The following is a 16,288-nucleotide window of genomic DNA, read 5'->3' as shown; positions in this document are numbered from 1 at the left end:
CCACCACCAAATTGAAGGGATCGTTACGGTCATTCCTCTGCCTTTGATGGAGTTCATGCCCTCTGCAGATGCTGCTCTGTCATTCCTGACGGAGATGATTTGCTCCTGTGGTTACTAAAAAATAGTTTTGAAGAGCAAATGTTCTGCTTTTGGGTTGACCAGTTACACCAAATATCAGGTATTTTAAAAATGATTTCGAAAATCTTGAGCCTGTGCTTCAAACAGTACGATTGAGCATTATGCTATAATTCTGTTGTAGTTTATGCATTTTTGAGAAACAAAATGTGAACACTTCCAGCAAAGTGTGGCATGATTTGTTTGCTGCCTTAGTTCTTGGTTATATTCAAGTGAATAGATTTCTCCCCAGCCTGTTCACTGTAGTACACACACGGCTGGGACACAGGGTTTATCACAGGCTACAGGGAACACTTTTATGGGAGCCCCTTTTTGAAACGTTGGCAGCGCATCAAAGATTTGAATCACACATGTTTAAACAGTGTGTTTCTTTCTGTTCTCAGGGGACTAAAGTTAATATTTTATTGTGCTGGTAGCTAAGTAAACTTCTGAATTGGAAAACAATGAAAAAGTCTATTATCTGTATTACATTGTTTATTGGTTTCCTGTGGAATAGCTTGGTTACCCAGCTTCTGAGATAATTTTTTGTAATAATGTATTCTTTCCAAACTCTGGCTCTTTTGATTTATAACATCTTCCAGCTGTTGGAATCTGTGAGATCCTAGTGGACCCTATAAGTTACAGTAAATAAAACTTGATCTTAATTATGGAGTTTATATATTCACTGTACCAAGATCTTTCTAAATAAACACATGAAGTTGAAAAGTATTGATTCCTGTGATTCTACCACAGTCATTCTGATCACAAAATATGTACTGCACAAATGCAGACAAACTTACTAATTACATTCTTTTATGTGATCCATTGCACCTTAGCTGTGCAAAAAAAATCCATTCCCATGCAGTTTTTCAAAGTTAAATTTGAACTGGCTTCTGCACATGTTATAACATTAAATAATTTAATGACTGTACTAACACCATTGGTACAGTTCCTCTAGTTTTTAAGATGTAACCAGGGATATTTTGAAGGTGATATTCAAGTTTAAGACACTATGTGTTTACATTTGCACATTTGGGTTTCACATGCTTTTTTCACTGCTGCCATAAAAATCACTTTGTTGCACCCCTGCATTATAAGTCCTAATCATTCAGCTCCTTGAAATTGTACAAAATGAGTTTTCTTTCTGTATCCTGAAGCTTATTTTCACTTGCCCTGTCCAAGTTATTAACCATATTTGTAGAGCTCAGCACAATAAGGAGTGATTAAGTCCAAATTCTTTAAAGGCCAGGATTGATGGTATAGGTCAAAGTAGTCCCACAGATAACTGATAAGCAGTGTTGGTCCAACAACATTCAGCATGTAGAGCAGTACTTACATTTAGACTCAGACTTTAAGGACAAAAGGGGCCAGCGTGATCATCTAGTCTGACCTCCTGCATATTGCAGGCCACAGACTCTCACCCCCCCTTTCCTGTAATAGACCCCTAACCTCTGGCTGAGTTACTGAAATCTTCAAATCTTGATACAAAGACTTTGTTACAAAAGTTTTACCTACCAGAAGTATAATTAAAAGAACTGCATTTGTGTATTACAGTGAGCAAGCACTCCAGAAAAGCATTTGTTCAGTGAGATTTAGCTATAAGATGATAAACCTCATGATACTGTACACGTAGGCATGCTCCGCATCAGGTTTTAGGCTTTCATTCCTACAGTGCTTTCCTCGTCAGATCCATCCACAGCCCCTAGTTTGAGCTCATCCTGCATTTGTAATGGTAAGACTTAATGGCCTACCTTTATGTTCTCAAATAGTTGAATGGGATTTAGCAACCCAATTCCCCTTGCTTTAATGGGCATCATATGGCCAAATCCCATGGAACTCTGAAATATTTTAGAGGCTTATGCTTTAAACATCATGCTGCTTTGCAGCCCAATCATGCATAAGTATATTAAATGCGCTTTTGGGGATCGCTTAGGGCCCCATTTACTTTTCTGTGTATCACAAAGAAGCAGGAAACTCAGAGTTGCTTCAACATGCTTGTTCTTTGAGGGGTTAGGGCACTGTAGTGTCTGCTGCAGAACAGCCTGGCCCTTGAAGCTAGCAGATCACAGGAGACACCCAGTGAGTCCCTGTGCTTTTGTGCAGCTGGCCTGCTGGCAGCATGGTTCCATTGGGCCATAGAGCATTAACACCAAATGGATTTCTAATGATTAAATCCACAAGGTTGGTTGAGGGAACCTGCTTGAGTGGCTCTTCCACTGCTTCACTCCTCACTGTTCCTTCAAAAGTGTGAGAGGCCTGGGCTCCACTGTTTTTACCTCAACTGAGTCATTGTCTTCCACATCCCTCCTGGCTGGGGGGAATTAACAGTTGGCAAGTTATAGCCTGAATCCAGCATCTTTTTTTACCTTCTGGCCCAGAGCTTTAAATAGTGGCTAAAAATTCCATCCCTTCTCCATTGTTTAGCATGCAGCTTCTTGTGATCCTGATTCAGTTTATTCTCCAGCTTCTGTGGAGTCTTCCAGGACGTAGACGATATCTGCATTTTTAATGTAAAAATCACACATGGACTTTTTACGTAAACTTTTCTGGCCGCCTTAATACAAACTTTGATTTCTATCTCTTGAATGCATGATGGAAGACTGAATGTATCCAGGGTGTCAGACTCTTGGAGAGACTCAAATCCCATTTTTATGCTTGATGGACTGGGGCATAACTTTAGTGCCGGTCACTAACCACCATGCATGGCGGCTCTCCCGTTGATGTCAAAGATTTAATGGTAGACAGCGGCCCTTAAGTAACAGCTTAAGTATTCAGCTGCTATTGTTATGTATGTATTCAGTATATGTTGTATTCATCATTACTCAGTGAGAAAAATTACCACCACTATTTTTACTTTCCTACCTTTCCCGTCTTTCTTCCCTGTTTTTTTTTCTTGTTCTTCCTCTGCATTTTCCTTCCTGCAGCAACACCAAATTCTAGTCCTCTGTGCTTCACACTCATCCTTATCCCCATTACATCTACTAATATGATTGCTAATGGAATGGTTCACATTGACATTAAAGTCCAGTAATTACCCTTCAAATGTAAACATCCTAGGGGGCAGAGGAATTCACACGCTTTGTCTCTTGAGTCATTATTTCAGGCTTTTTGTATCAGGCAGACAGCACTTTATTAGCTGTACTTGGGTCACATCTTGAAGGTTTTCTTCACAACTATGACAGCAAGCAGTTTTTTAAAATGAATATTCAATTCTACAGAAACCAAGTATTTAATGTAAATACCTCACATAAATACCTCAAGCAGGTATCTACCTATACAAGGGTTTACATGTGACACCTGAGATATAGACAGTGCTGCTTTAAAAGAAAGGTACCCCAATAGGAATCTCTATATTTTGCTAGTAATATTAATCTTACTTTTATGTGTTCCTCCCAGGTTGAACTTCCAGGGCCATCCCCTCTCCTCTTGCTACAGTTGTGTATATAAAACATATCCATTCTGAACTTGACCCAAGGCACTGTTATGGAATTGCTAGGTTCAGAGAACTCTTCATATGTTGCCTTTTGTCACAGTGTAACTCCCTTCTCTTCATGTGCCAATATATTTATGTCTGCAACTGTAATTTTCACTCCATGCATCTGAAGAAGTGGGGTTTTTAACCTATGAAAGCTTATGCTCAAATAAATCTGTTAGTCTTTAAGGTGCCACCGGATTCCTTGTTGTTTCTATAACTACATTTTCCCAACCAGTCAGAGAGCTCAGAAAATGAACTGTCTGTAGGAACATCCCTATAACTTCTCACTGAAGCCTGGAAGTGTTTGCCATAGCAGCATTCCGCTAAGGATAGAACAGAGCTCCCTCTTGAACCTGCCTGGATTGGATAGCTCCTATGCACACAGTCCTGGGATCAAGAAGGTCTGGTTAAGGATTCCAGCTTTCAATATGGAGTGGCTGCATTTGAGCTGGCATGCTGTGGTCCTCCCTTTCCACTCAAGAAGTAGTGAGTTCATGCTATGTTTAACTATAGTTGAAGTGGACATTCTTTATTCACCCATTCAAAAAAGACCCTCAAACTGCAATATTGTAGATTATTAAAAGGTTTCTCACAAATTGCAAGGATACCTCTATTTTAGTTTTCAGAGTAACAGCCGTGTTAGTCTGTATTCGCAAAAAGAAAAGGAGTACTTGTAGCACCTTAGAGACTAACCAATTTATTTGAGCATAAGCTTTCATAGGTTAAAAACCCCACTTCTTCAGATAGCATGGAGCTATTACCAGCAGGACAGTGGGGTGGGAGGAGGTATTGTTTCATATTCTCTGTGTATATATAAAGTCTGCTGCAGTTTCCACGGTATGCATCTGATGAAGTGAGCTGTAGCTCACGAAAGCTCATGCTCAAATAAATTGGTTAGTCTCTATTTTAGTGAGGATATAGAGTTATTAAATGTTTTTAGCTCACTTTCTGTAATCCCTTAAGGATACCACTAAAATCATGTCTGTTTAATGGCTGCATGGCTTGTCAACTCCTGAGATAATCTTGGCAATGGAATGCAGCTGGACTTCATAAATTGGAAACCACCCAAAGGTCAAATAATACTTTGGAATGTTACCTGTTCGCAGCTGCTCGCAAAACTGGGTTTGTATACCAGATTGCCCCCCCCCCCCCCCCAACCAAGGAAAAACCATAGTTTCCTAATTAAAGAGGCAAGTTAGATACCGCATCACAAACAAAAGGAAGCAACTTTTGTAATGAAATACTGAAGATTTCAGTGTGTAACTTGCAAGTATTCTTAATGGTGGTAAGCTAAAATAGGAGGTACTTACATTTTATTGGTTTAAAAAGACCCATTTTAAAGAGTGAAGGAATAATTTGGGATTTTTTATCTTACGTTTTCTAGGGTTGTGGGGGGGTTTCTGTTTTGTGTTTTTTTGTTTTTTTTTAACTTGTATAGTGTATTTTTGGCCGTGTTGGACTCGGGATACTGGAGAGGCCAGGAGGGTGAGGTGATGTCTTTTATTCCAGTGGTTTTCAAACTGAGAGTCACGACTCAGTACTGGCTCGTGGAATGTAAGGCACTGGGTCGTGGTGGCTCTGTTCAGCACCGCCAACCGGGCCATTAAAAAGTCCCGTCGGCAGTGCTGCCCAGCTAAGGCAGGCTAGTTCCTACCTGTTCTGACACCACACTGCACCCCAGAAGTGGCCAGCAGCAGGTCTGGCTCCTAGGCGGGGGGAACACGGGGCTCCATGCGCTGCCCCCGCCCCGAGCACCAGCTCCACACTGCTATTGGCCAGGAACTGGGGCAGTGCCTGTGGGCGCAGACAGCGCATGGAGATGGACTGCCTCTGTCCCCCCCCAGGGGCTGCAGAGATGTGCCAGCAGCCGGCCACTTCTGGGGACTGTGTGGGGCCAGGGCAGGCAGGCAAACTGCCTGAGCCCCGCTGTGCCGCCAACCAGGAGCCAGCTGTAGTAAGCGCCTCCTGGCCAGAGCCTGCACCTCGCACCCACTCCCGCACCCTAGCCCAGAGCCCGCACCCTCATCCAAATTCCCTCCCAGAGCCCACACCCTTTCCTGCACCCCAATCACCTGCACCAGGCCACAGCCTTCGCCTGCACCAAACTCCCAGAGCCTGCACCCCTCACCTTCTCCTACAGCCCAACACCCTGCACCAGCCCAGAGCTCCTTCCTGCACCCAAACTCCCTCCCAGAGCTTGCACCCCTCATTCCTGCACCCCAACCTCCTGTCCCAGGCTCAGCCCAGAGCTCCCTCCCACACTCCAACCACCTGCCCCTCAGCCCAGAGCCTGCACCCGCCCCCCCCCACACACACACAAACCCCCTGCCCCAGCCCATTGAAAGTGAGTGAGGGTGAGGGGACAGTGAGCGGTGGAGAGACGGGGAAATGGAGTGGGGGGGGCCTCGGGGAAGGGGCAGAGTAGATCCTGGGTTGATCTGAAATGCAAAAAGTGATCTTTTGCGTAAAAAGGTTGGAGACCACTGGTCTAGTGTGTCTGTTCAGTCCATGATTTTTAGTGTCGAGCAGCGTTCGCCAACAGGTAATAGGGTGTTCTTGTCTTTTATCATTTTCCTGTGTGAGTACATTTGAGAGTGAAGAATTGTCTGGTTTTACCCACATAGTTGTTGGGGCATTTAGTTCAGGAAATAAATCTTTCCTGGACCCCCACTTCTGACCTTCAAACACCTCCCTTCCCCAATCTCTCCAAGCTTATCATAAGAAGCAAGCTCCCCACAGACCAGGACACACCAACTCTCAAAGCAGCACCAGATCCTGCCGGAAGAGCAGATGCAAAACCTGCAGACATAGCTCCACTGCTACAATGATCAACACCCCCCCACAACACATCTTTCAAGATCCCTGGATTCCACACATGCCTATCCCAACATGTGGCGTACCTTATCCAGTGCCCCAATAACAACTACTTTTAGCTTAGAACTATCCGGATTGTCAAGTCTCTTTTTTTTTTTTTTTTTTTATTCCACCCCCCATGATTTTATTGCAGACTTCTGGGGGGTCTCAGGGCATAGCTATTGCATGGGAACCATGCAAAAAAATTAGTGGGCACTCATCAACCTCCAGCTCCCCTCCTCCCCCCCCTTGCCTCCTGTCCGCTGGTGGCTCCACCAATCAACTCCTCCCTTTCCCTCCCAGTGCTTCCCACCCACAGTGATCAGCTGTTCCATGGCATGCAGGAGGTGCTGCTGGGGGACGGGGAAGAGCGAGGATGGGGCACGCTTGGGGGAGGGGATGGAAATGGGTGGGAAGAGGTGAGGTGGGGGCAGGAAGAGCTGGGGCAGGGGTGGGGGCTTTGGGCTTCTTGGTGGATTATAATGGGGTCTTGCAAAAACTAATAATTTAACTGCCTGCCTGCTGAAAAGTGGAAGCTGCCCATAACTCTTCAACTGCATGTCGCTTAATTATTTTATTTGTTTTTTTAATTTTTTTTAACATTTACTGAAATCTTCCAATATTGTAAAATATTACTCCATCTCGGGGATTAAAATGAATTCTTCAAATCTTAAGGAAGTCCAGTTTAGCAACACAATAGTTCTGGCTTCTTTGTCTCATATATCTATGAAAGTATGCTTCTGCAATCTTGTATGAGCTTGTTTGCTGTGGGAAATCCTATATTGTCGCTGAGTTGGTGCCTAGAAAACTAACTTGCAGATTACAATCTAACTCAAAATTGGTCTTTGTTTTTTAAAAAAATCATTAAAATTGCTTGCTATAGTGTAATCTTTGAAGTTTTACATATTATCTGCATATTTTGTTTGTCTGTCAGAGCTGCTATTTCCTGGTTGCAGGTGGCATTTTGAGATTTGGGATGAGTATGAGTTGTTGGCGTGTTTTTTTTTTTTTTTTTTTCCCTAAGGGGTGGAATCATATTAATTATTTAGAGCACCAGTATGACAATCCCAATAGAATGCACCTGTGCTTGTCTCTCTCTGTCTTTGCAATACATGCTGCTTCCTCAGGAAATTAACTTTGTGGGTGTGTGGGGACTCAAGACTCTCGTGTGTTAATTTTAGTGCAAAAACTGAAATTTCATTCTGTCTGGCAATTGCAGCTGTTTCTCACTCCTTGTGAACAAAATAGATTTGGGATCTGACTGATTCGGTTTACACTAGTGTAAGTCAGAAGGAATTCCTTTATGATAGTGTAAAACTATCAAGATCAAGAATCTGGCTTGAACTGAAAATATCAAAATCTCTATTTTCCTATAGAGACTGCCAGCAGTAAGATATAATGCAAATATTGTTTTAAGCAGCTATACTTTATATAATATTATAGAGTATACAGATATAGAGTACTATTAAAATAGGGAGGTCCAGCCCTCCAGTAGTGTGTAAATATCTCAAAGTAATTTAACTTCCCTCCCCACAACTGTATTTTTGCAAGAGAGGAAATACATTTTTGAGGTGTGAGGGCGTATGCGTCATTGGTTGTATGCTCTGTTCTTAATACCTTGAGACTTAATATTAAAAATTAAAACTCTTTGATTTCCTACAGTCCTGTAAAATAACATACATTTTACCTGTACAGTAGACAGACCAAACAAAAACTGCTTGCACCGTTACTGTTCTGTTTCTAATTCATAAATGCACTTACAATATTCATATTTTCAAAATAAAGTAGAAGGGAGAGAGTAGCACATTAGAATGATGTTTCAGATCAGGGATTCTCAAACTTCATTGCACCACAACCCACTTTTGACAACAAAAATGATTACACCACTGCAGGACAGCTGTCCAAAGCCGAAGCCCCAGCCGGGGGAACCGTAACCTGAGCCTTGCTACCCAGAGCTGAAGCCGAAGCCTGAGCCCCTCCTCTGCCCAGGGCTGAAGTCTTTGGGCTTCAGCACCAGGCAGTGGGGCTCAGGCTACGGCTTCAGCCCCAGACCCCAGCAAGTCTAACACCAGCCATGGCAACCCCATTGAAATGGAGTTGAAACACACTTTGGGGTCCCAACCCACAGTTTGAGAACCGCTGGTTCAGATTATAGATCTGGCTAGTTACAACAAATGAAGGTGCTGCAGCTCCAAGTTAAAGTCCATGCCAAGTGATGGAATCTGTCCAAAACAATTATTCATAAGTAAACCCATGGAGTGCTATATAAGGCCGTTATCCTTACAAGAACATACTCACTGGATTGGCATTTCTTTGGCTTACAGTATTACATGGATACAGAGATAAGCCAGAACAAGGTTGATGCCTTTGTTGGCTTGCCTACCTCTATTATATAGTACTGCTTACTTTGGTTTGTACAGTGGTGATATATGATTTAGGGCACAGTGTCCTGCCACTGCTTAGAGGAACCTTGTCTAGACGATATGAGGTTTTTTATTTAATTATATTAAAATAATTGACATAGTCCTTGTGACGGGTTCGGTCACAGAGACCTGCTTGGGAGTGTCACCAGATGTGCTGAAATTACCTCTGAGCCCGTTTTCCCTGGCAGCTTGGGACTCCAGAATCCTGCCTTGTGGAGGCAGACATGCTAGTCTGCTGCAACACAGACCAGGTCTGGTCCACACACCCAAAGCTGCAGACTTAACTGAAAACAGCTCAGCAGGTTTCCTGTCCCCAGCAACCAGACACCCAGTTCCCAATGGGATCCAAACCCCATATAAATCAGTTTTACTCTATATAAAGCTTATACAGGGTAAATTCATAAATTATCTGCCCTCTAGAGCTCTGATAGAGAGAGATGCACGGCTGTTTGCTGCCCTAGGTATTAATCACTTACTCTGGATTTGTTAATAAACAAAAGTGATTTTATTAAGTATAAAAAGTAGGATTTAAGTGGTTTCAAGTAATAACAGACAGAACAAAGTAAGTCACCAAGCAAAATAAATCAAAAACAAGCATGTCTAAGTCTAATACATTAAGAAACTGATTACAGGTAATATCTCCCCCTCAGCGATGTTCCAATAAGCTTCTTTCACAGACTAGACTCCTTCCTAGTCTGGGCCCAGTCCTTTCCCCTGGTATGGTCTTTGTTAGTTCCAGCAGACATCTTAGGTGGAAACTAGGGGAGTTCTCATGACTGGAAGCCTCCTTTGTTCTGTTCCACTCCCTTTTATAGCTGTGGCACAAGGTAGGAATCTCTTTTGTCTCTCTGGGTCCCCACCCTTCCTTCTAAATGGAAAAGCACCAGGTTTAAGATGGATTCCAGTATCATTGACATGTTCACATGTCCTGTGAAACCCCAGCCTCCATTCTTCCAGGGCTGGCCCACACATACACCGGAAGGTTTGCATGTAAACAGAGCCATTTACAGCTAATTGCCCTAGTCAATGAGAGCCATCAAGATTCTAAACCACCATTAATGGTCCACACTTTGCATAATTACAATAGGATCTCAGAGTTATATTTCATATTTCTAGCTTCAGATAAAAAAAGATACATGCATACAAATAGGAGGAATGTATTCAGTAGTTTATAACCTTTGTTATACCTTACAAGAGACCTTTTGCATAAGGCATATTTCAGTTACATCATATTCACACTCATAAGCATATTTCCATAAAACATATGGAGTGCAATGTCACAGTCCCATAACAAAACACACACTGAATTCACTGTGACTTTGTTTGGACAGGGAATAAGTATTTTTAAACATCTGAGTTTGCAGTGAGGTTCTGTGCAGTTTGATGCCTTCTGAACCTTGCCAGTGTCTAAATTGGATGTTTTGGTTGAATTCAAGAAGCAGAAAGAAGGAAAGCAGAGCTGTTGGTCAATGACATATTACTAGTGGCTTTCCAGAAGTTGAAATGAATCTTAAACTAGCTCTCTTCAATCCTTGTTCTGCTGAGCAGAGACGTTACTTAAAAAAAAGAAAGAAAAAGGGGGTGTCGTAAATATAAATGGAAGGGTAAACACCTTTAAATCCCTTCTGGCCAGAGGAAAAACCCTTTCACCTGTAAAGGGTTAAAAAGCTAAGATAACCTTGCTGGCACCTGACCAAAATGACCAATGAGGAGACAAGATACTTTCAAAGCTGAGGGGTGGGGGGACAAAGGATTCTCTCTGTCTGTGTGATGCTTTTGCCGGAACCAGAGCAGGAATGCAGGTCAGAACTCCTGTAAAAAGTCAGTAAGCAATCTAGTTAGTTATGCGTTAGATTCTGTTTTGTTTAAATGGCTGATAAAATAAGTTGTGCTGAATGGAATGTATATTCCTGTTTTTGTGTCTTTTTCTAACTTAAGGTTTTGCCTAGAGGGATTCTCTATGTTTTGAATCTGATTACCCTATAAGGTATTTACCATGCTGATTTTACAGAGATGATTCTTTTACTTTTTCTTCAATTAAAATTCTTCTTCTAAGAACCTGATTGCTTTTCATTGTTCTTAAGATCCAAGGGTTTGGGTCTGTGTTCTACTATGCAAATTGGTGAGGATTTTTATCAAGCCTTCCCCAGGAAAGGGGGTTAGTGCTTGGGGGAATATTTGGGGGGGGGTGGTTCCAAGTGGGCACTTCCCCTGTTCTTTGTGTAACGCTTTGGTGGTTGCAGCATTAAACCTAAGCTGGTAAGAATAAGCTTGGGGGGGGGGGGTCTTTCATGCAGGTCCCCACGTCCATACCCTAGGATTCAGAGTGGAGAAGGAACCTTGACGGGGAAAAGTCTCTAGTTGTGTGTGGGAAGAAGCATATACTATATGTTCTGATTTGACTGGGTGCTGATTTTATCTTGCATGGTTGTACAATAATATGATCGTGTGCGATGTAAAATCTTATACCTTGGAGCTGTACTCTTGTCTGTTTTGTGTGATTTACTGCTTAGAGAAGAAAGCTTGAAAGAACTTCTTGGAAATAAGCATCAACGTTACTGTAATCTCAAAAAATGAACATAGATATTAGATAATCCAAAATGGGATGTTGATTGAGTTGCTGTTTAATCTTTTTAGTGCTAAATAGTTATGCAACTTTTGTCAGGGCTTGCATCCGGTATTTTCAGGCAATTAATGACTTCAGTCTCCCATCTTGTATTGGACAGTGCATGTGCTTGTGAATTGATGTATATCTGCCAACATCAGTAGGGGCAAAACACACACTCTTTGGAGGCACCAGAATATAATGCAAACAGACTTTTGTTCAATCCCTAAATCTCTTAGAAATTTGCTCTCACAAAGTTATAAAATAAGTGTTTGGAGATTGTGCAGAACAAAAGTAAATATGTGTGTAAACAATCCCAGTGAGTGAATAAGAAGAATATTCATAGTTACATAAACTATGCTGGCAGGGACTACTAATTCACAAATTTCAGTCATAAACCGCTCGCTATGTAGGGCAGAAAAGAATGGTCCTAGTGCTTCACAGGGAACTAAAGCATCAGGAGGGGCTCATGCTTTGAGGCAGAATGGACTTTTGCGCTGTTCCATTGTAGCAAATATTCTGAAGTTGATTAAAAATGCATTTCTTCATATGAATGTAGATTCATTTACTATTATACTGTTGAATTGATAAGGATTTATGGGCATTCTTATGAAATACGTAGAATTCATCTTAAAAGGTGTTCAGTTTTCTGTATATATCCACCTATTATCCTGAATCAGTTTGTTTTTCAGACTTCAGCTATTACCACTGTCCACGTCTGTTATCTCTCTACTGCAGACAATAAGGAAAGACCTACAGAATAGATTGTACCTCAGTGGAGCCGTGCAACTCATATTGTACCCTTTTGGCCATAAGTGAAGTCCATGACTTGACTAAGCTTTAGTATGGATTTTGACTCGCTGAAGAGAGAGATTTCAGAGTAACAGCCGTGTTAGTCTGTATTCGCAAAAAGAAAAGGAGTACTTGTGGCACCTTAGAGACTAACCAATTTATTTGAGCATAATCTTTCGTGAGCTACAGCTCACTTCATCGAGTCAGTCTCTGAAAGAGCAATGGTTCAGTTGGATTATCTGTTTAAGGGGAGCTGAATAAAGCAAACATTCTGAAATTAAACAGAGCAGTTACTGTGAAACCTAGAATTATTATTGTCTTCTATTCATATCTCATTGCTAGATGGTTAGTATCTAATTGGTTCAGATCCTGGCGACTGGTTAATTCGTGGATTAGTAGTCCATACCAGTATAGCTCGTATAACTATAAATACTATACTGGTTTGAACTAAGGAGAATTTCTTACTGCACAATCAAAAACAATTGAGAAATATATTGACCATGAGATCCTTTTTTTCTGTGCTGCTGTACAGAAGATTAGTAGATTTGGGATTTTTCTTTGTTTCATCAAGCCCTTGGGGGGCAATAAATCTGCAAAATGACCATGCCTGGTTTTAGTAGTGGGGGCCTTGTCACAGTTTACAATCCAGAGTAGCCTTACTGAAACTGATAGAGCTAGGTAGTTATCAGCTGCCTTTAAAAAGTATCTCATCTTGATGAACAGCTGATGAATTTACAATCCCATATAAGACAATTACGGGAAACACACACACACACACACACTCTCTCCAATGCAAGGAAAAAAGGCTTTCAATGTGCCTTTTTTCTAGCTGAGCAATTCTGTTTCCAAAGTAAGTGGTGCAAATTCTTTTAAATGATCCTTAACTCATGTTTTGGTAGCTGAATGCAGGTAAACAATTTAAAGAACTGGAAATGTAATTAAGATGAACTTCTCCTTGAAAGGCTTTTCTAGCATTTCTTTATACTAATTGGACATGAATGAATAAGTTGGCTAAAACAACAAATATAAAAGAAACTAGCTTGGATTCACAGTGTGGAGTGCTTAGGCATGTTTCTGAAGATGTCTGGAGACTCCACAGTTCAGGCACCTGTTGTCACAGATAAATGTTAATGGATTGGGGCCCGGGAGGGGTTGAAGTAACTGTTTACTGACAGCGCACAGAAACTTCAAGTAACAAGATGACCTGACCAGGCATTCTCTTACGCAACAGCTGAAGGCATGGCAAAGAGAGATTTTTTGATTAGCTAGAGTAGTTCAGATTTAGGAGAATGAATGACTAAGTTGTTTAGGGAGAAGGAGTGTCAGTTTTTAAGTGTTGGTGCTTGGGTAACAGATTTTTTAAAATTGTATTTTTTAGTAACCCTAAACAAAAGTAATGCAGAAATGTGTTTATATAAAGTGCTATTGCATGTCCAGATAATCCTGGAATATGATTGAGTAGTGCTTCAGGTGCTAATGGTGCTTCGTTTTATTTGCTTCCTTGGTTTGTAACAAACAGTGTGTGTGTGTGTGTGTGTGTGCGTGTGCGCACGCTCCACCACCCTCTACTATATGGAATATCGCATCTTCTCGTGTTTGTTTTCCTCTCTACACCTCCCCCCACCACCACCACTGTCTGAACTAGTGCAGCCTATCCTTACCTGACTGAAAAGAGGTCCTGAGTTCTTCCGTTTCCAAATATCTTTTACCCAATGTGTGTGGTTAGCTGACATCTGTGGTGTATTTATTTGTAGGCAGCCATAATTTATTAGTTCTTTCGCACCAGAATCCTCTGATTATTTTTGTCAGGAATGTGCTTAGCAGTGTAAAGAGTGTTTGTCAGTTAACAGCTGCTTTCAGAGCCTGCACGGAGGTACACACGTATTGTTTTAGAGTATCGCTTTTTTAAAAAAAAAAAAGAAAAGTAGTATCTTAAAATACGTATCTTTATAGAATTCAGATGACACATCCATGCCCACCTTCTTCCCCAAAGCCACCTCATAATAAGCATTGTAAGGTAAAGTGGAGCTTTGGAGCTCTACCTCTTGTCAGTGTGTCTTTGAATACTTTTAGTGCAGTTATCGAGCATGCACAGTGGTCTTGTTTTTTGTAGTCACTAGAATAGATAGTATCTTTTTATTTATCTCATATGGGAAAAGAGATCATGTGTCTAAAAGATATACATTACTATACTGTATTTCAGCAAGACCAGTACAAGGTGAGAAGAATAGGTGACAGCAGTTATCAACTATTCGCTTGAGGCCATAATGGTGTTATGACCATATAGCAAGTTTTGAAACTTTGTAAAAATAGATTGTGGTCCAGCTCCTGTACATGCAGATTAACAGGAAGCTTAACAAAAAAAGCATCATTTTCTCTGCCTCCTTTTTAAACACAGGTTTATTATATTGCACAATCCATTATAAATGTAGGCGTTCGTACTTTTGGAAACTTGAAAAATGGAAGTGGGGAAAGTATATTCTGTTTAATGGATTCAGTGGCATTTCTCTATTTGTTTTTGTAATGTGCTAACTTCTGAATGTTAAATCTGATCAAGTCCAAAATTTCAGGGACTGTCCTAGGAATCATTGGGTAGAACCCTATTTTAGTGAAAATATATTTAAAAAAAAAAAAAAGGAAACCAAATGAGAGTAATGAGGGGTACACAGTGCCCCAGGCATCTGGTTAGCGCACACAGCACTTCAGCTATCTTTGTAATTGTCTGTAGGTCAAAGATGGCAACAATTAACATCTTCCAGCGTAATACCCTCCAGCTTAGCTTTACTCAGCCTCCTAATACAGTTAAAAAAATATTGACACTCTGAATGACTTCTCTCCGAGCCAGAAAGTGGGGTGGGGGAAAAAGAACGATGGGGGAAGAAGGGAATGGGGAAGCTCAAAGAGCCCTTGGCATGATTGAGGGAGAAATGGGGGGCGCGGCCATGGGAGAAACGGGGGGTAAACAGAAACAAAACCTCTGGCAGTGGGAGAGAATGGAGAGCCCTGCTGTGGGGGGCCTGGGGTACATACTGAGTGGGCAGGGGAAAGAAGATGGGAATGGGGGGCAGAATACAGAACCCGTGATGGTGGAACAATGGGGGACCCTGGTGTAGAGGGAAAGAGCGGTATGAAGGAGCACCCAGAGAGCTGCAATTGGGGGAAGCGTGAGGGACAATTATATGGGCGATGGGGGCCATGAGGGGGACAGAGTGCCCCCGGTGTGGGGGAAGGGGAGGCGCACAGGGTCCCTGGCATGAGGGTGGAGGTTGCAAGGAGTCCCTGAAATAGAAGTAGATGGTACGGTGGCATACAGAGAGGTGGGGGATGGGGGGGGCAAAGAGCCCCTGGTGTGTGTAGTGTGCTCAGCCTACAGAAGCAACAAAGTGTGTAACATTCTAGTAAATTATATTCTAAAACAGAGTTGCTTTTGGATGTCAGGTATTGCTTAGGAGTTACAGAAAATAAACCAGAAGACATTATTCTCCATTTGCTATGGAGTAAGGTAAGCTTACATCATCCAAGGAGTGTCAAAGCCATGTAAACTGTGCTGCTGACTGAAGTGCCTTAAAGCGCAAAGATTAATTTCTTCTGCATCTTTGACAAGCAGATGCTTTGTAAATTTTTGAAAAAAAATTTTTTGCTAAAGGGCTGAAAGTGTCAGAATAATTATGTGCTATAGAAAAGCATTGGAAATGGGTGCTACTCCTGAATTTGCTTCTTGACACGTTTAGTGGAGAATTGTTTACTCTGAGCAAAAGTGTTAGGTTTTTTTCCTTGTTTTGCAGTGAGGAGAGCTACAATGTCACAGATTATTCCTTGAGGGACCAGCTGTTGGTTGAACAATGTGACAGTGAGGAGCTGAATTCCTCACCTGTAAAGAACAGTTCCACGATGTTGTACTCGCGGCAGAGCTCTACAAGTCACCTCTTCAGATTAACTGTCCTTAGCAACCATGCAGGAGAGAAGGTGGAGATGCTACTGGGGACTGAGACTCAGTAAGTAGATGACTAAAAACTTCTCCAATTC

At 41.8% G+C, this 16,288-nt stretch overlaps 1 protein-coding gene across 4 annotated transcripts in view; it reads left to right on the top strand.

The window, feature by feature from the left end:
• Window positions 1-16,288, top strand: part of ARHGEF26 (Rho guanine nucleotide exchange factor 26) — a 118,567-nt gene that overhangs the window by 71,167 nt on the left and 31,112 nt on the right. For 3 of the 4 annotated variants that reach the window (XM_048864738.2, XM_048864739.2, XM_075132176.1), the window contains exon 12: window positions 16,048-16,257. The exons of the other annotated variant lie outside the window; for it this stretch is intronic. In XM_048864738.2, the coding sequence (XP_048720695.1) occupies window positions 16,048-16,257 (210 nt within the window). The remainder of the gene's footprint in view (window positions 1-16,047; window positions 16,258-16,288) is intronic. 4 annotated transcript variants of the gene reach the window in all.

This window comes from Caretta caretta, chromosome 9, assembly GCF_965140235.1.
Source record: "Caretta caretta isolate rCarCar2 chromosome 9, rCarCar1.hap1, whole genome shotgun sequence".
Lineage (NCBI taxonomy): Eukaryota > Metazoa > Chordata > Testudines > Cheloniidae > Caretta > Caretta caretta.
The sequence above is the reverse complement of the archived record's forward strand: the minus strand, read 5'-3'. Positions and strand labels throughout refer to the sequence as shown.